Genomic DNA, 20,620 nt, shown 5'->3' with positions numbered 1-20,620 from the left:
CTTAACAACAGCCATCCAATTTCCTGGCCTTCCTTATATTTACTATTTCCCAAATATTTCTCAAAGAGCTTCCACCAGTTAATGCACTCCCTTCCACCAGCGCCATCCCAGTTCGTTGAAAGCTGTAACAATTCCTCTGCCACATATTCCAGGTACCTGTCTACTCCACCTAACACCAATAATGCAGTCTTCATTGCCAATTGTGCAGCAGCTTATTTATCTGCAAATTTTCATCACAATGTATGCTTTCCCAAACTGCTTCTCATACCAACTTCTGTAGGCTGGGTGAAGTCTTATGCAAGCCAATTATTTGATTATTTCCTAAGGATAAATTTCTACCATTGGAATTACTGTGTCAAAGAGCATGTACAGCCAAAACCGTTTGGCTCAGTGGTAGAGCGTCGGTCTGCGGACTGAAAGGTCCCAGGTTCGATTCCGGTCAAGGGCATGTACATTGGTTGCGGGCACATCCCCGGTAGGGGGTGTGCAAGAGGCAGTTGGTCGATGTTTCTCTCTCATCAACGTTTCTAGCTCTCTATCTCTCTCTCCCCCTCTCTGGAAAAAAAATCAATAAAATATATTTTTAAATATATATATATATATATTATTTTTTAAAAAAGAGCATGTACATCGTTTTTGTCTTTTTAAAAATATGTTTTTGTTGATTTCAGAGACAGAGGAAGGGAAAGATATAAACATCAATGATGAAAGAGAATCATCAATTGGCTGCCTCTTGCACACTCCCTACTATAGATCTAAGCCTGAAACCCAGGCATGTGCCCTGACCAGGAGTCGAACTGTGACCTCCTGGTTCATAGGTCGACACTCAAACACTGAGCTATGCCAGCTGGGTGAACATGTACATCTGAAACCTGTGTCTAAGTGGACCTTGTACCAGTGTATGCTCCCACCAGCACATTTTGAGGGTGCCCCTCCTCCCACACCCTACCACTCTCTAGGTTGGGAGAGAGGTGAAAAATCTTCAATATGAATGCCAACAGCTCTCTGGATGGTTCCATAAAGGCCCTGCCTCAACCAACCTTATAAAAAAAAAAAATATGATAGAGGCACTAAAAATTATTATTTCTTATTATATACTAGAGGCCCAGTGCATGAAATTTGTGCATGGGGGCTGTCCCTCAGTCCAGCCTGCACCCTCTCTAATCTGGGACCCCTTGAGAGATGTCCGACTGCCTGTGTAGGCTCGATCCCAGTGGGCCCCTCTCACAATCCAAGACTGCTAGCTCCCAACTGCTCATCTGCCTGTCTGCCTGATTGCCCCTTACCACTTCTGCCTGCCAGCCTGATCACCCCCTAACCACTCCCCTGACAGCCTGATCAATGCCTAACTGCTTCCCTGCTGACCCAATTGCCCCTAACTGCCCTCCCCTGAAGGCCTGGTCTCCCCAATTGCCCTCCCCTGCAGGATTGGTCACTCCCATCTGCCCCCCCTGCTGGCCATATTGTGGTGGCCATCTTGTGTCCACATGAGAGAAACCATATTTGACCACATGGGGGAAGCCATCTTGTGTTTTGGAGTGATGGTCAATCGCATATTACGTCTTTATTGAATAGGATGTATATTTTTAAAGATATATTTTCTTATTTCAAAACTAGAGGCCCGGTGCATGAAAATTCATGCACTGGAGCAGGGCTCCGTCAGCCCAGCCTGACCCCTCTCACAGTCTGGGAGCCCTCAGGGGCAGAAGGCAACCCAGCAATCAGGGGAAGGCAATGCCCCCATAACACCTCTGCTGCTGCCACTGCCAGCAGCACAAGCCTCAGTTGGCCCTGGTTACCTGAGCCTTGGGTGGCCCTGGGTGGCTGGGCAGCCACCATCCAAGGCTTGCCTACGCCTTGGGCCAGCCCTGGGCAGCTCAGGGGCTGAGAAGATTGGGGGACACTGGAGGCAGGTGTGTGGCCCCAGCAGGATTAAGGGGACTGGGTGCTGCCATCTTGTGGCTGTGAGTGCTACCATCTTTGAGGGCAAGGCAGTCAATTAGCATATTCCCTCCTCATTGACTGTGGACACTGCCATCTTTCAGGGCAGAGCAGTCAATTACCATATTCCTTCCATATGCCATCTTTGAGGGCAGAGCAGTCAATTACCATATTGTCTGTGGGTGCCGCCATCATTGCAACATGTGAGGGTCAATTAGGATATTCCCTCTTTATTAGATAGGATAGTAACTAGCCCTGGCTCAGTAGTTAGAGTGTCAACCCTCACACCAAAGTGTCTCTGGTTCAATTCCTGATCAAGGGCATGTGTCTGGGTTGCAATTTCCATCCCTAGCCCCAGTCGGGGAGGCACCTGGTTGATGTGTTTCTCTCACATTGATGTTCTGCTCTCTCTCCTTCTCCTCCATCCCTTTCAAAAAGAGAGGAAAAAATATAGTAACTAATGTATCCTATATAATTAAGAGGGAATTTGACCATCAGTCCACCACAAAGATGGCAGTACCCAAAGTGGAGGCAGGGGTTTCCATAATAGAAGATGGCTGCACCCACTGTGAGGCCGAGTTCCCGTAATGAGCCTTAATGAGCAATCAGCAGGGAGGGACCTGAGTCTGTGCCCCCCCCCCCATGGGGCTTGACAGGGGACCTCAGGCTGTGCCCCTCCACCCTGGAACAAGGCCAGAGGACCTCAGGCCATGTACCCTGCCCTGGCACCAGGCTGGGGTACCTCAGCCATGCCCCCCACCCAGGCACACCTTCCACCCAGGCATCAGGTCAGGACATTTTAGGCCACACACCCTGCCCCAGTGCTGGGGCTGGGGACCTCAGGCCATGCCCCTGACCCAGCAGGGCTTTATGGGGGACCTGAGGGCTTGATGGGGGACCTCAGGTCATGGCCCCCACCTGGCAGTGCTTGATGGGGGACCTCAAGGCATGTCCCTTGCCCCAGCCTGGGCTGAGGGACCGGAGGCTGTGCCCCCCAACCAGGCAGGGCTTGACAAAGGTGGGGCCAGCCGAGTCTGGGTCTAGCCCAATGCAGGAGGGGGGGGGGGGGAGCCGGGTCTGGGTCTCACGTGATTTTGAGGTGCACGTGGGTGGGACTTGACTCTGGATCCCATGGTGCACCCCAGCTCTGACAGGTGAAAAATTTTCATATACGTTTTACTAATTTTCTTTCATCTGACACTTCTTTTATAAAGAAAGGACAAATAGCATTATTAAAATACTAGAGGCCTGGTGCATGAAATTTGTGCATAGGGTGGGGGATTGGGGAGGGTGTCCCTCAGCCCAGCCTGCACTCTCCCCAATCTGTGACCCCTGAAGGGATGTCTGACTGTCTGTGTAGGCCCTATCTGGGCAGTTGGACATCCCTCTCACAATCCAGGACTGCTGGCTCCCAACTGCTCGCCTGCCTGCCTTCCTGATTGCCCCTAACTGCTTCTGCCTGCCAGCTTGATCATTCCCTAACTACGCCCCTGCCAGCCTGATTGATGCCTAACTGCTCCCCTGACAGCCTGATTGCCCCTAACTGCCCTCCCCTGCAGGTCCAGTCACCCTTAACTGCCCTCCCCTGCAGGCTTGATCCCCCCAACTGCCCTCCCTTTCAGGCCTAATCCCTCTCAAGTGCCCTCCCCTGCTGTCCATCTTTTGGTGGCCATCTTGTATCCACATGGGGGCAGCCATCTTGTGTTGGAATAACAGTAAATTTGCATATTACTTTTTTATTAGATAGGATAGAGGCCTGGCGCACAGGTGGGGGCCAGCTGGTTTGCTCTGAAGAGTGTCCTGGATCAGGGTGGGGGTTCCCCTGGGGCATGGGGCAGCTTGGGCGAGGGGCCTGTGGTGGTTTGCAGGCCAGCCACACCCCCTGGCGACCCAAGCAGAGGCCCTGATATCTGGGATTTATTTATGTTCTATAATTGAAACTTTGTAGTCTTGAGCGGAGGCCTGGGCCAGCCAGGGTGTGCAGGAAGCTTGGCTTTCTCCATTGCCGGGGAAACCCAAGCTTCCTGCTTGCTCTGTGGCTATAGCCATCTTGGTTGGGTTAATTTGCATACTCACTCCTGATGGGCTGGTGGCTGTGGCTTGTGGGTGTAGTGGAGATATGGCCAATTTGTATATTACTCTTTTATAGATAAGATTTCCTCTAATTAATCCCCTTTTAATGTGAATGAATTTCATGCACCGAGCCACTAGTTCACTTATAAAGAAAAGAACATTTTCCTATCAAATGCCCCAGGAATCTAAAATAAAATTGTCCCTTCCTGTAGTCCCCAGAATAGGTCCCAGCACTTCTTCATTTGAAGAGTTTCTCACTTGCTGCCTCTCATTCCCATGACCAGCAGTGACATTTCAGACTTTTATCATCTTGTACTTGGACTATGGTGGGAACTTCCTAACTGGTGTTCCAATCTTCAGTGGCCACTTCTATGCCCTCCCCAACTCAGACCCATCCTGTTCCAAAACAGCCACATTATTTTCCTTTCACCCTGTCATTCCCAGGGTCATGAAAAGCTTTCGTGTCATCCAGGATTGGATGGAGTAATCTGCAAACACCATCAGGGACCTTCCACGAATGCGACTCGCTCCAACTGCTCAACTATATTTCTCACCCCTCCCTTTTCCACACTTTGTACTCAGACAGGCCAGCCTCCTCTTTGGAGCAGGATTCCCACCTCCATGCATTTCTTCCCACCATTCCTTCCTCCTCCAACACCCTTCTGTCCTGTTTTTATCCTATCCTTCAAGCCCAGCTTACTTAAGCATCCTCTCTTCTGTAAAACTTTCCTCCCTGATGGGGAAGGTCTGACTGAAGGGTCTGACCATGATCAGAGACTCCTAGTTTTGTTACTATCATTTTGTTTTAATACTTCTTGCCTTTCCAAATAGATCATAAACTCAAGGGAAAAGGCATGTCTTTTTACTGCTTAAAACACACAACTTTATTGATGACAAAAATAAAATCTCAAATGTATAAACTTAAGTCCACACAAAGGACCAAAGACTACCTTACTTATGAAGAAATAGCTTAGTTTTTGCTCATGAAAAATACTAAAAACATCTCAATCTACACAGGTTAAAAAGCAACACATGTATTTTCAGTACAAGTTTGAATTAATCTGGTGTTCATAAAACAGTCCAGCAACAGACCATCATAAATAACATCAGTATCGAAGTTATAATGGAATATACAAAGTGTATTACCCAGAGGCTGCAAAACCAAACTATTACTCAGATTTGTTTGGAAACACACAACTAATTAGAGTTTACTTAATAATAGCTCAACTCTTTCTTTCACCTCAGGGTCTTTGTATTCTTCTGCTAAGACTCGAAGTTTCTTGGCACATGCTTTAGGTCGTTGGAATACGAAATAAAGGGAATTTTTACTGAATTTTTTCTGGGTAAATACTCTTGCTCTTCTTTTAAAATGGTAATTTATATTTTCAAATAGTGAAAGAGCATTAATAATATTCTCTTTTGTCTCTTTCTTGCTAAAAATATTAATTAGTGATGTTGGTGCACTGGCTATGAGCAAATCTTTTGTCATAGATGGATTTTTAGAGAAATTCAAAAGCATTCCCAAAATATGGTCTTTCGTTTCTCTACTTCCCACAGTTAACAAACGAAGAAATTCTGAAATATAATTTGTAACCATATGCTGATATTCACTAATAATAGTCAAGTGCTTTATCAATCTTAGTCCAGCCAGCTGCACAGTTGAATTCAAGGGATAGGTGACGGTATCTTCACATACTTGATTTAAGTATGTTTTAACCTTCCTATGATTTTCAGCAGCCACTGAGATGTTATTTAGTGCATTTAAAGCCCTCTGCCTAACACTGGGATAGGGATTATTGAGCAAGCTTTCAATAATTGAGATTTTACCTGCATTATGAATGACTTCCTTGGAAAATGGATAATCGTGGCTGTTAATTAGAGCATTATTGGCTATTTCATGAATAGAAGGTTCTTCAGTCATCTCAATCATGCAAATGAGTTTTTCAAGCTCTCGTGGATCCATGTTAGAATTCTGTTTATAGGGGAAAACCCAGGGCTGAACTGTCTCCCAGGACCTGCTGTCCTTTCCGAGGCCATCTTCAGGTGGTAAGTTGGGTTCATTTTGGTATGGAAATTTCATTTCTGTCCAGATCATGGTTCCCGCCCATGATCTCATTCCTGCCCCAGGAACCATGGATGGATATGTGTCTATAGACTCAGATGATTTTTTAGTCTTAAGTGCAAATCTGTTTTCATTATCATCCATGAACCAAGACGTTATATCAACTCCACCAGCAGCCTCAAGCTTATCCTTGTCTCCAGCCTCACACTCAAAAGTGACATTTTTCTCACTCTTGGATCTACACTCACCATTGTTCTCACTCTCAGCCCAAAACAAGGATCTTAAACTGATCTCCTCAATATCAGGGCTAGATGTTCCACTTAGCTCATCCTCATCTATATCCTCATCAAAAATCCAGGACCTCATGCCAGGCTCTTCCCCAGCCCCAATCCTAGACCCTGTAGTGGTTACATCTTCATCCCAGAGCCAAGTCTCTTTCCTGGCCTCAGCTCCAGCATCAGCCCCCACAAGGGAATCCATAAAGTTCTCCTCTTCAGATATAATCCAGGACCCAATGCTGGCCTTGTCCTCATCCTCAAATATGGAATTAATGAAAATCTCTTCATCAGCCATTAATCTGGATTCAATACTGGGTTCATTTTTATTCCCAGACCTGGACACAATGCCAGCTTCTTCCCCTCTCCAGAACAAGGATCCTGTACTAGCTTCATTCCCAGCACCAAACCAATATCCTTCATTGTCCTCCACCCCAGCACTCACCTGGGACCTTCCACTGGCCTGGTCCTTAGTCCTAGCCCAGGACTCTACACTTGTCTGATTCTCAGATCCCAGCCTAGACCCAGCCCGGGATTTTCTACCAGCTTTATTCCTAGTGCCAGCTCGGAAGCCTCCTCTACTGGCCTGATCATCAAGTCCAGGTTTGGAACAGCTACCTGCCTGATCTCCACCCCTAACCCAGGACCTTCCACTAGCCTCCTTCTCAGTGCTAGCCAAGGACCGAACATTGGACTGGTCCACAAACCCTGGTCCAGACCCTCCATCAGCCTGTTCTCCAGCCCTAGCCCAGGACTCACTGCTGGGCTGGTCCATAGGCCCCAGCCTGGACACTCCACTGGCTTGATCTGCAGTGTCAGCCAAGGATCTTCCACTGGACTGGTCCTCAGATCCCAACCTAGACTTTCCACTGCCCTGGCCACCAGCCTCAGCCCAGGATACATTTTCACTGGCCTGATTATCAAATCTAGGCTTGGATCCACCACCAAGTGGATCGCCAGTCGCAACCCAGGACTCTCCACTAGCCTTGTCCACATTGCCAGCCCAGTACCCAATACTAACCACATTTCTAGCCCTAGTCTCAGCCCAGGAACCTCCATTTGCCTGAATCCTAACCCCATCCTGGGACCTTCCACTGACCTGCTCTTGAACTCCAGGCCAGGACCTTCCATTGGCCTTATTCTCAGCCACTGTCCAGGACCCTCCAATTTCCTCTTCCCTAATTGAGGACACCTCACTGGATTTACCCCCTACCTGGGAACCCTCACTGACCTGATCTCCAGTCCAGGGTTCACCAATAACCTTGTTCCTAGTGCCACCCCAAGACCCTCCACTGACCTTGTTCTCAGCCCCAGTCCAGGACCCTCTAATGGATTTGTTCCTAGTCCAGAGATCCCCACTGGCCTGGTCCTCAGATCTATCCCAGGATCCAATACCAACCTCATTCTCAGCCCTAGCCCAAGGCCAGGACTTAATGCCAGCCTCATCACAAGCCCCAGCCCAGGACCTAATATCAGACTTATCAACACTAGCCCCACTCCAGGACTTAATACTGGCTTCATTCTCATCATCAACCCAGGACATGCTATTCTCCCAGTATCCATCCTTGGCCTGAAACCTAAATTTGACCCATCGCTCAGAAGCAATCCAATCTTCAACACCAATTTCATTCCAATAGTCATGGTCATGAACCTTAGGCTGTGTCTTTCCACAGGGCAGAGTGTCTGTCCCACCTTCACTGTCAGAAATGAGCATGGCCTTAGGCTTAGGATTTTTACAGACAGCACCTTCTGTGGCTTCTGCCTTAGATTTGGGTTTAGCTTTGTCCTTTGTCTTACTCTGAGAAAGGATCATGGACTGAGGCTGACCAGAGACCATTGTATCTTTTCTGGCTTCTACCTTAGATTCAGCATTGGTATTGCCCTTGACCTTACTCCTAGCACCAAGCAAGGCCCCACCATGGGAACTGTCTAAAGTCTGGGGCAGAGAAGAGCTTGTTGTATCTACTCTAGCCTCTAACTTGGACACAGTATTGGAATTGCCCCTGACTTTATTCTTAGCACCAGATAAGGCCTCACCCCAAGAATTAGCCACAGCTTGAGGCTGGACAGAGCCTATTGCATCTGCCATAGCCTCTGCCTTAGACACACCACTGAGATTGCCCTTGACCGCAATCTTAGCACCAAAGGAGGCCACACCCTGTGAATTGACCACAGCTTGGGGCTGGGCAGAGCCCATTGCATCCGGCCCAGGCCATGCCTTAGACTCAGCATTGGCTCTGCCCTTGACTTCATTCTTGGTACTAGGCAATAACTCACCTTGGGAAGTAGATACAACCTGGGGCTGGGCAGAGCTGGTTGCATCTTCTCTGGTCTCTGCCTTAGACTCAGTATTGGGAATATCCCTGACCTTAATCTTAGTAACACACAGGGCCTCACCCTGTGAATTGGTCACAGTTTGGTGATGGACAGAATCCATTACATCTGGCCCAGCCCCTGCCTTAGACACAGCATTGGCGTTGCCCTTGACCTTATTCCTAGTAATAGGTAAGGATTCACCTTGATAATTAAACACAGCCTGGGGCTGGGCAGAGCCTGTCGCATCTGTTTGGTCCTCTGCCTTAGACACAGTATTGGGATTATCCCTGACCTTATTCTTAGTACCAGGTAAGACCTCACCCTGAGAATTAGTCATAGTCTGGAGCTGGTCAGAGCCAGTTGTATCTGGCCCAGCTCCTGCCTTAGATGCAGCATTGGGATTGCCCTTGACCTTATTTCTGGCACCAGGCAAGGCCTCACCCTGAGAAATAGCCATAACTGGGAGTGGGGCAGAGCCCCTTGCATCTGGCACAGCCCCAGTTATAGGCACCACATTGAAATTGCCCTCGATCTTATTCTTAGTACTAGATAAGGCCTCACCCAGGGAACTCGCTATAGCCTGGGGCTGAACAGAGCCTGTTTTATCTGGCTCTGCCCCAGCCTTAGACACAACATTGGGTTTGTCTATGACCTTATTCCTGGCACCAGGCAATGCTTCGCCTTGGGAATTTGACACAGCCTGTGACTGGACAGAGTCCACTGTATCTGCTCCAGTCTCTGCCTTAGACACAGCATTGGGATTGCCCTGGGGCTTATTCTTGGCACCAGGCAAGGCCTCCTCTTGGGAATTGGTCACAGCCTGGGGCTGGGCAGTGCCCATTGCATCTGAACCAGCCCCTGACTTAGACACAGCATTAGGTTTGCGCTTGCTCTTATTCCTGGCACCAAGCAAGGCTTTGCCTTGGGAATTTGAAAGAGCCTGGGGCTGTGCAGAACCTGCTGTATCTGCTCCAGTCTCTATTTTAGACACAGCATTGGGATTTCCCCTGATTTTATTACTGGCACCAGGTAAGGCCTCACTCTGAGAATTGGCCACAGCCTGTGGCCAAGCAGATTGTGTTGTACCTGTTTGAGGCTGGGCAGAGTCATCTGTGTTTGGCCTAGCCCCTACCTTAGACACAGCTTTGGGATTGCCCTGGAACTTACTCTGGATACCAGACAAGTTTTCATCCTGGATATTGTCCATAATCTGAGGCTGACCACAGGGCCTCATTTCCGCCTTAGCCCCTGGCCTAGAAATGGCATTAGGGTCTCCCTTGTCATCAACTCGGGTCTTGGCCTCACCCTGAGGCTGTGCATAAGTTTTCATGCCTGTCCTGATCCCGGCCTTATTTTTGCCTTTGGCTTTGCCCCTAGCCTTAGTTCTAGTACTAGGTAAGGTTTCAACCTGGCTCCGGGCAAAAGCCTGAGACTGTGCCTTTATGTCTGTCCCAGCTCCTTCCTTAGAAATGGTGTCGGCATTACCCTTAGCCCTAATCTTGCCATCAGGCAAGGTATCTCCCAGGACATTGGCCATATCTGTTCCAGCCCCCAACTTAGAAATGGCATTGGGATTACCTCTGGTCTTAACTCTGGAATCAGGCAAAGCCTCAACCTGGGAATTGGCTTTCAAGTTTGCCTTGGCCTCCAATTTAGACATGGCATTAGAATTGCCTCTATCCTTAACCCTGGGATCAGGCATAGTCTTAGGCTGAGCAACAGTCTTCATGTGAACTCCAGTCACTGCCCTACTTGTAACATCAATATTTCCCCTTTCATCAACCCTGGCACCAGACATTGCCTGAGCCTGTTTATTGGCCGTAGTCTGATGTTGTATAGAAACTCTCATATCTGTCCCTGTTCCTGCCTTGTACATGGCATTGGTATTACCCCCAGCATCAACCTTTATCTCAGTCATGGTCTCAGCCTGAGCCTTGGTTACAATCTGAGACTGTACAGAAGCCCTCATGCCTGCCCCAGATACTGCTGGATACATAATTTTGCAATTTCCTTTGTCTTCAACCCAAGCACAAGGCATGTCATCAACCTGGATCTTAGCCACAGCCTGAGATGGTGCATAAGATCTTATATCCATTCCACCTCCTACCCTGGACATGGTATTAAGATTTCCCTTAGCATCAACTGTGATACCACACCTTGCCTCAGACTGAGTCTTGGCCACATTCATAGTCTCTTCCAGGGCTCTTGCTTTGGTCTCAGCCACAATTCCAGTCTTATTTATGGCATTCATCTTGGCTACTTCCCTGGTTATTTCCAAGACTTCATTCTGTGTCACCAGTACTCTGTTCATCTCTGTCTCTTTTTCAGCAAATATATGAGCTTCCACTTTGGTCTGGGTCATTGCTTCTTTCTTGGCCTCTTCGCTGGCAAATATTTCTTCACAAGCTTTAGCCCTGGTCTGGGTCACTGCTTCTTTCTTGTCTGCTCTCTCAGCCTCAGAGTCAGTTTGGGTCACTGCCTCCTTCATGGCCATTTCTCTGACTTTGACTTTGGCCTCAGACAGAGTCACTGCTTCTGTCATGGCCATTGTTTTGACCCCAGATTGGACCTCTTTCTCTGCCCCAACCATTGCCTTGGCCTGAAAGTTGGCTTTGGGTCTTCCCATATCAGAGGGCTTAGTCTCTACATCAGCCCCAGCCCCACCTCCTATTCCAATTTCCGCTCCAGTCTCGACCTTGGATCTAGTTTCAATCTCTGTCCCACCCATGGCTTCACGCATAGCTAAGGTCTGAGTCTGTACACCAGCCACAGTTTCCATCTTGACTCTAGACCCTTTGCTGTCCAGTTTCTTCTCATTCTGGGCTCTTCTTGAGGTTAATCTGTAAATGTAGTAGCAGGTACCAGCCCAGATCACCAGTCCTGCAGTAACCCAGCCCACTTCATGAATGGGACCCATGTAATCACCCCTGCTGATGCCACAGATGGGCTGGGGAAAGAGTGTGGTAGGTCCGTAAGGGTGCTGATCTTCAGCTCAAAGGCCACTACAGCTGTCACTGGAGGTGGACCTAGAAGTGGAGGAAGGAAATGGACTAAAATTTCTCTTCTAATTCTGTGCATCATACAGATACACAGAAGGACATGAAAGTATAGAAATAATGTGCTTGGTTGGAGAAGAGAAGCATTAGCAAACTCTCTGTCCATCCCTTTTATTTTATCACCTCTCCATATTCCCTAGTACCAACAATTTCCCCCCAAGGTACTTTCATAGACATTTCCTTACACCAAATAAATAGTGAAAAGAATGGTGGAAGGGCTGACTATGAGTAGGAGGTCCTATCCCCATACCAACCTGTATTGATCCGAAGCAGTTCCCTCCTCTTTCCTTCTCTTGATTGGTGATATACCCTAAAGTAGGTCTATATACTCATGAGATCTATGGACCTAAAGACAGACAGACAGAAAGATAGATTAAAGGACAGATTGTGCTCTTCATGTGACCGGGATATTATTAGCAAACTATCTATCTCCCTCAGTTCACCCCACTCCTTGTATCAAAATAAAAGTGAGGGTGTGGGGTAAGTGACAGGAATTGTGGGAAAGGTGCCTGAAAAGGGGAGAGACTGAGGATCCTCCAGACTTGACACTGGACCTACTGGATACACAATGGCCTCTACCAACCCACCCTAGAGGTCTACCCAGGCAGACCTTTCTCTTACCAGTCTCTACTGATCAGGGGCAAGTTCCTCCTTGTTTCTTTGCTTCCAATCATCTCAAGCTCTGCAGCAAGCCTGTAATCAGATTTATGGATAAATAAACCAACAGGCAGTAATAGAGACTGAATCCTTCATAGAACAGACAAGCACCCTGATCCCTAATACCAGTACCTGCCTTGCCAGAGAGCCTGGGTTCAGTTGGCTAATGTGTCCCATTTTATAGTCCCCCTTCTCCTCTTCTTTCAGTCATACTCCAGCCCATCTTTACCGCAATATCCCAAAAATGTTTCCTGCACTGAGATTAATATGGAGTGTCGCAACACTGGAAATCTGGCAGATTGTAGGAGAGGCAGAAGTACCATCTACTGAGACCCCCTCAAATCCCAGTCACATTCTGTTCCCACCCTCTCAGACACTGCCCACCTTCACACCAACCTCCATGGTTCTAGGCAAGTCTCCCCTTTCCCTTGCTTCCAGTGGTAAACAGCCCTACTGTGGATGTATGGGAAGATCTAGGAACAAACAGAAAAAAAGGGAAGGTGAATGCTGAGTGCTTGTGACATCCCAGTATTTAAGACACAGGTCTCAGTACCCCCACCACCACTTATTGGATTTAGAGACCCATTCCCTGGCAGGCAGAACCTTGGGCCTCCCTGGTACTGAAGTAGGAAAGGTGGGAAAGGGAGGCAGGAATAAAAGGGGAGTAGCATGGGCAAAATCTTTTAAAACCACCTGTAGCATTCTAAGGCTTCTCCCCAAAGTCCACCATTTCCTTCACCAAGATGTTCAGACTGGCAGGGTATCTGAAAATAAAGGATGGTGAGAGAGATGGAAGCCCCTGGAGCCCATACTCTAGAATAGTAGATAGCCTATTGCTATCTGCTTTCCCTTAAACCCATCTCTAGGAGTCTCCAACAATAGAAGAGACAAGGTGTGGGAGGCTTCTGCTTTTGCAAAATCACTATTCCTCCAAAAAAAAACTAACTCTTTCTCTAATAATGTTCCTTAATACAACAATTTGTATCTTTTCAATATTATCTGAAATACCAATTAAATCATCCATAGAAAAGTTTGCTATCTTTACTGGTCTTCAGTATAAAATTTCAGATTAAAATCCTAGCTTGATAAGTAGACACAGTTTAGGGAAAATTCCCTAGCTAGCCTCACCCCATATTCCAACTAGATAGTGGCTGCCTAAATTCCTGTCATATAGAATTCACATCGCACTTGGGTGGTTCACAGCCAGTGCCCATGCTCACACTAACCTTCACAGATCCTATGCAGCTTTCTCTGCTCCTTCCTTTGCCTCCCTACAAACTGTGCAATACCGAGCTACTCAAGACAGTAGTAAAGGCACTGAGTGCTTGCACCAGCACCCTGGACACAGATCCTAATACTCACCTGTCTGCATTCAGATCCTAGCTATCAAGCTTCCCTCCCAACATTCGATTAAAGCCACCCCCACCAACCCTGCCGTTCAGTCACTAAAGCCCACCATTTTCTCTGCCAACACCACCGTGCATGTCCCTTCCACCGAAATGAACAGGAAGCTGAACAGACATGAGCGCTCGGTGATTAGAGTCAGGGAGGAAGGTGCATCTCAATCTCGTTATTTCCCTCTTGAGACACCCCACCAGCCAAGCCCTCCACACACTAGACAGGGGGAGTGGGCTCAGGAGATTCAGAGGGAAGGTTCCTGGGGCTTGAATCCGCATTGTCCTTCACTCCTGGTTCAGCTACTGGGGTTGCGGGGCGGCTGCCGCCACGGGGCTGCCGCGTCCCGAGCCCTTACCTGCTCCGCTGTTCCTAGGCCCGATGCCAGCCCGCCTGCGCAGGGCAGCGGGAAGCTGGTACCCAGAAGGGAGTGATGACTGCACCGAAGGCTGCGTCGCTCTGCAGCTCCAGGTCACGTGGGGGCTTGCGTCACCAAGGAGCTCTCGCGACCCCGCCTCTTTGCTCCCACTGGCCCCAGAGGTGATTGATGGGACCTGCCCCCCACTCTGCACGCAGAACTCCCCTCCAAGTCTCTGCTGTAGCTCCCTGTCACTCAGTTGGGTCCTCTCGAACCTGAGAGCCCACAAGTGGCCTCACCTCCCTGCGGTTGGGATTTGTTCTTCTTTGGTTACCTGTGAAGGTCTGCATCCCCTCACCCACTCTCAGGCCTTGACCAGGTGCTTCTTTGAGAAATCCTCTCTCCCTTAGACTCTAGGAATGATGCTCTCCATCCAGTACCTTGCTGCACTAAACAAAGCTAAGAAAGGGCTGTCAGGAAAGGAAGCAGAGTAGAAGGAGAGCCTTAACTTGCTTTTTATGCTCCTTTTTTCTTTTTATTTCTTTTAACATTGCATTCATTGTTTTTGTAATTTGGAAATTCAGTCAAGTCAATTTTCATTTGACATTTAGAAATTAGGTCGTAAAAATAACAAAAGACTCATTTTTACATTATTTTTGCACTACATTAAAAATGTTTTGTAGTTGCTATAAACGATTTCACAGCTTTCAAAACACACTAGTAATTATTGACATTTTAAATACAAAATTTTCCTAAACAAAACTAGCATGTTTTTAATGTGATCTATAAATTAATATTTGGAAAGACACTCAGTTTTCTAATCTTGGCAGTTTTCCACAAGAGATTTACAATCTTCTGAAGTTCTGGCTGAACTTATTCTCTTGTGTCAGGTGTCTAAGGACTTTTTCATATATGACTCCTGGATGATTGAATCAAGACCCAGCTCCAGATTAGCCTAGTGCCTGAAAACTAGTGATTTCCTAGATTAACTAGTTTTCCATTCAAAAGGTTTTATTTGGATTTTTTGCAAAAGCATGTGGTCAAAGTAGTCTGTCTCATCACACCCTGGACCAACTGCTTACCCCACTGATGGAAATGAGGCTTAGTATGTGGTGTTTTCATTTAATCAGGATGCTGGTGTGTTATCTCCAGTATCTGTCATTCATGTGCTGTATCACCCCAGCAGTAGTTAGTGTTTAGCATGTTCCAGTAGAGATAGCCGTGAGAGTTTGTGGTACCTGTAAATTATTGCAACACCTCAGAGACCCATGTCATTTTTCTCTCACCAAAAGCACAGTTTATGAGAGCCCAAGCAGTTTCCAGGAAAAAGAGGCCTTTTGTTACAATTTTACTGTGCCACCCATTCAAGCCCTTCAGAATAATCCCAGAATTTAGGGACAATATATGCAGAGGTTAGTCTCTAGACATCCAGCTGTTCCCACTGGGGATCATACCCTAAATATAGACCATTCAGGCAGCTTCTTTCTTTGAACTTGGAAATATGACACTCCATCAGGAAGCTCCTCACGTGAAAGGCCCCTGTGTGTAAGAGGGCCCCTCTCTAGGTGAACCAGGAGCCCAGAGTGACACAGAAACTTATTAATGACTTTTCAGAAGTATATATTACCATGTTTCAGCTAGAAGTGTGTAAAAATTTAGAAATGTGATGATATTGTTGACTGATTTGTGGAGAAATGGGTACTCCCACACACTGTTGGGGGGAGATACTCTGATACAATCTTCTACCGGAGAGCAATTTGGCAAAATCAATTAAATAGTAAATACAGAGTGGGGCAAAAATAGGTTTACAGGTGTTCATATAGAAAATAATATAATAATTAAGAGAGCATAGGAGCATAACCAGTATACACAGACAGTAGGGGGGTAAAGACATGTGCTAGAGTGTGGGAGCATCCAGGGAGAGGTCAATGGGGGAGGGGGGAAGGATACTTATGTAATACTTTAAACAATAAAGATTAAAAGAAAGAAATAAAGAAAAAGAAAGAAAGAAAGAAAGAAAGAAAGAAAGAAAGAAAGAAAGAAAGAAAGAATAAAAGAATAAACTCTGGCCCTAGCTGGTTTGGCTCAGTGGATAGAGCATCAGCCCGTGGACTGGAAGGTCCCAGGTTCAATTTCAGTCAAGGGCACATGCCTGGGTTTTGTGCTCAATCCCTAGTAGGGGGCATGCAGGAGGCAGCCAATCAATGAGTCTCTCTCATCATTGATGATTCTATATCTCACTCCCTTCCTCTCTGAAATCAATAAGTATATATTTTTAAAAAACCAATAAACTCTGTTTCTCATACTCACAACTGTAAACTTACTTCTGCCAAACTCTGTATCAATATCTCACAAATTCGTTGACCCAGCAATTGTATTCCTAGAAAATTTAGCCAGCCTACACACATAAACAATTTCACAATATTAGTGCTTGTAAATGTTTAAAAGAATGGAATTAATATAAAATGTCCATCAATAAAGGAAAGATTAAATACATTATGTTAAATCTATACAATATAATTAATTTTAAAAGATTTAGGAAGATTAAAAATGACAGTGGAGTAAGTGGAAGCTCACAGACATGCTCCCAGGACCAAACTAGAATTACAACTAAAATAAATACAAACTTCCTGAATGATCAACTGAAGACTCTCTAGAGAGAACCCTGATAACCAAGGATGGAAAGTGAAGATTGCATAGGAAGAGTGGAGGTGACAGCAACTGAAGTATTGGAGTGATATCTCAGCTGTGTGGGGTGGTTTGCCACTGTGAACTCTGGGGTCTAATTACCAAGCAGGGACCCCTAGCAAAGAGCACTAGAACTGAGAAAGGTGTCCACATACATGTGGCTGTGAAAAACAGCAGGATTGATGTTTGCCAGGGAGAGATAGCTGTAAATGCAGGCACCTTCTTAAAGGGCCAACACACAGAATTCTGGCCACTCACCTTGTACTCTGGCAGAGTGAACTGGAGCTGTATAAACACAAGCAATGGTTGGGGGATCCAGTGATAGAGTTCAGAAGCAGACACCCCAGATTCCTATGCTGAGTGATTCCCTCATGCTGTGGAGGTCATCTTTCTCAGGCAAACCTGTGCTATCCTGCTGTTTTTTTGCCTGGGGGTAAGACATTTGATGAACCCTATTGGAAAATCTCCAGCCTCTCCTTAAGAGTTTCTGAGACCCTTTAAGAGATTTGGATCCCCACTGCAGACACCATCCCAGACTGCTCAGCAAGGCAAAAGCCAGCAGGACCCAAAGCATCTGAAGCTGACACCTGTGGGACCAGCTCCATGCAGAAAGAAACTATAGTCCAGAACAGGGTTAACCAAGATGTGAGATTCAAGACACACCTAGCCTCTGGGCTAAGGAGTCCCTAACCACTGGATACCTGGCATGAACATTGGGGTTGAAACTCACTGGCAGAAAGTCAGAGGGGAGATCCCTCTCACAAACACAGCATCAAAAATCAAGTCATAATTACAGCAGGAGAACCTGAAAAACACACACAAAGGGCATTTCTAGAGCATCCAGCTCAGGTGAACAAAGACACTACACCACTGGACCCCTCAAGATACCTTCTACATAAGGCCATCTCACAAACACTGGGACGCATAGCACTTCTATCTAATACATAGAAGCAAATATAAAGAGACAGCTAAAATGGGGAGACAAAGAAACAATCCACAAATGAGAGAAAAGAATCTTCAGAAAAATAACTAAATGAGATGAAGGTAAGTAACCTATCATAAATAGCATTCAAAGCAATGCTTCTAAAGATGCTTAAGTAACTTCGTGCAAATTACAAAAGCATGAAAAGGGGAACAGAGGCCATGAACAAGAACCAGACAGAAATGAAGAATGATATATCTGCCATGAAGAACACACTGGAATGTATTAAAAATTGGATGTGTGAGAGAAACCAAGATGGCAGCATAGGTAAGAACCTCAACTGCTGCCTCACACAACAATTTCAAAACTACAACTAAAAGACAAAAGGGACATCATCCAGAACCACAGGAAGGCTGGCTGAGTGGGAATTCTACAACTACCGTGTTTCCCCAGAAATAAGGCATCCTCCGAAAATAAGATCTAGCGCATGGAAAAATAAGACATCCCCTGAAAATAAGACCTAGCGCATCTTTGGGAGCAAAAATTAATATAAGACACTGTCTTATTTTCGGGGAAACAGGGTAGAAGGAAAGAGAAAAGCACTCAGACTCTCAGAATCTGCAGAAGGCAGAGGTACAGAGGCGTGTGCTCAGAGAGGACTGGCAACTGAGTATGCAGCTGGCTTTTTCAAGCAGGAGGGAGAAAAAAGCTCCCTATTGCTCTAAACTCCAGTTCTGGGTGAGACTCTGGGGACCAAGACTCATATTGGGAGAAAGTAGACTGACTGGCAGCAGATGAAACTTGAAGGTGGCTTTCTCTCAGAGGTGCTTGCATCAATTACCGTGGAACACTGAGACCTGTTTTCTCTGCCCTGAGACTTCACCCCATCAAAGCTAAGCACAGCGGCTTTTGCATATGAATGGCCTGGTCCTTTGAATTATAAACTTACCTAACAGACTAGAGCTGTGCCAGTGAGACCCAAAACATAAAATAATAATAATAAATAAATAAATAAATAAATAAATAAATAAATAAAAAGGCCCAAGGCCCCACAACAGCTTTCATTGCTTCACAGCTGTGCCTCATCTGGGCACCTCCAAAACCCAAACATAGAAGAGGAATCTTCATATATCTCCATAGCTCCTAATGGGTGGCCTCAGGAAGAGGCTAAATTAGCACCTTCTTGGAGATCTAAGAGCCAGTGTACCCAGGGGTCAGAGTGGGACCATCCAGATTACAACTCCTCAGATCCATGAGGGACACACTCAGGGTGCAGACTCAGTGAGCACCAGAGCCCCACTGAAGCAAATCTTGCCTCATAAGGATGTCTCCAGCACAGAAGTTCTCCCATCATAGACACAGCTGATCCTCACAGCCAACTGGCCTGGAGGTCAATTCCCCCCAGTGATACCAACAAAAATCAAGGGGTAACTACAACAAGACTGTGCATACAGCCTACAAAGGGGTGCACCAAGAGTGTCCACCTCAGATAACTGGAGAAGCTGAGCCACTGGGCTTTATAGGACACCTAGCATACAAAGCCACTCTATCAACTCAGGGAAGCAGCCAAAATGCGGAGACAAGGAAACAGGTCACAAATGAAAAAAAACGGAGGAAAGCAAACTATTGGATATAGAGTTCAAAACCACAGTTATAAGGTTTTTCAAGAATTTTCTAGAAAAGGCTGATAAATTTAGTGAGACCCTAGAGAATATGAAAGAGGACCAACTAGAAATTAAGCATACACTGACTGAAATAAAAAATATTATAAAGAGATACAACAGCAGACTAGAGTATCCCGAGAATCAAGTCAAAGATTTAAAATACAAAGAAGCAAAAAACACTCAACCAGAAAAGCAAAAAAAAAAAAAAAAAAAAAAAAAAAAAAAAAATCCAAAAAGTTGAAGATAGTGTAAGGAGCCTCTGGGACAACTTCAAACATACCAACATCAGAATTATGGGGGTGCCAGAAGAAGAGAGAGAGAAAGATACCGTTTTTGAAGAAACCTATTTGAAGAAATAAAGACTGAAAACTTCCCCCACCTGGTGAAAGAAATAGACTTATAAGTCCAGGAAGCACACAAAACCCCAAACAAAAGGAATCCAAAGAGGACCACACCAAGACACATCATAATTAAAATGCCAAGAGCAAAAAACAAAGAGAGAATCTTAAAAGCAGCAAGAGCAGAAACTGGTTTGGCTCAGAGGATAGAGTGTCAGCCTGCATACTAAAGGGTCCCGGGCTCCATTCTGGTCAAGGGCATGTACCTTGATTGTGGGCACATTCCCAGTGGTGGCTGTGCAGGAAGCAGTTGATCAATGTTTCTCACTCAACAATGTTTCTATCTATTTCTCTCTCTTCCTCTCTGTAAAAAATCAATAAAATATATATTTTTTAAAAGCAGCGAGAGAAAAACAGTTAATTGCCTACAAGGGACCACCCATATGATTGTCAGCTGATTTCTCAACAGAAACTATGCAGGCCAGACAGGAGTGGCAAGAAATATTCAAAGTGATGAATAGCAAGAATTTACAACCAAGATTACTCTAAACAGCAAAGCTATCATTTAGAATTGAAGGTCAGATAAAGAGCTTCACAGATAAGAAAGAGCTAAAAGAGTTCATCACTACCAAACCAGTATTATATGAAATGCTAAAAGGTATTCTTTGAGAAGAGGAAGAAGAAGAAAGAGGTAAAGATAAAAATTATGAACAACAAATACATATCTATCAACAAATGAATCTAAAAAATTAAGTAAATTAAAAATATGATGAACAAAATAACCTGGTAAATATAACAGAATAAGAGGCCTAGAAAGGGAGTGGACTGACAATTCTTGGGGGAAAGGGAGTAGGGGGAGTGGGAAGACATTGGAC

The 20,620-nt window shown here is 45.9% G+C and overlaps 1 protein-coding gene across 3 annotated transcripts; it reads right to left on the bottom strand.

The window, feature by feature from the left end:
• Positions 1–4,899: 4,899 nt before the first annotated feature.
• On the bottom strand, positions 4,900–14,191 carry ARMCX4 (armadillo repeat containing X-linked 4). 3 transcript variants are annotated; one of them, XM_084869401.1, is made up of 4 exons: positions 14,134–14,191; positions 12,345–12,416; positions 11,978–12,069; positions 4,900–11,693 (listed from the first exon to the last, which is right to left on the bottom strand). In XM_084869401.1, the coding sequence occupies exon 4, from the start codon at positions 11,582–11,584 to the stop codon at positions 5,216–5,218; it is 6,369 nt and encodes a 2,122-aa protein (XP_084725527.1). In that variant the 5' UTR covers positions 11,585–11,693; positions 11,978–12,069; positions 12,345–12,416; positions 14,134–14,191; the 3' UTR covers positions 4,900–5,215. The 3 variants fall into 3 exon arrangements, with proteins under 3 accessions (XP_084725527.1, XP_084725526.1, XP_084725528.1); XM_084869400.1 differs by lacking the exon at positions 14,134–14,191 and adding an exon at positions 12,777–12,847; XM_084869402.1 differs by lacking the exons at positions 12,345–12,416; positions 14,134–14,191 and adding an exon at positions 12,777–12,831.
• Between the last annotated feature and the right edge of the window lie 6,429 nt (positions 14,192–20,620).

Source organism: Pipistrellus hanaki, assembly GCF_964339955.1.
Source record: "Pipistrellus hanaki genome assembly, chromosome: X".
NCBI lineage: Eukaryota > Metazoa > Chordata > Mammalia > Chiroptera > Vespertilionidae > Pipistrellus > Pipistrellus hanaki.
The sequence above is the reverse complement of the archived record's forward strand: the minus strand, read 5'-3'. Positions and strand labels throughout refer to the sequence as shown.

What these genes read in the sequence shown, in the direction of transcription:
- ARMCX4 (XM_084869401.1), bottom strand. Translation starts at nt 11,584, where the DNA reads ATGGGTCCCATTCATGAAGTGGGCTGGGTTACTGCAGGACTGGTGATC.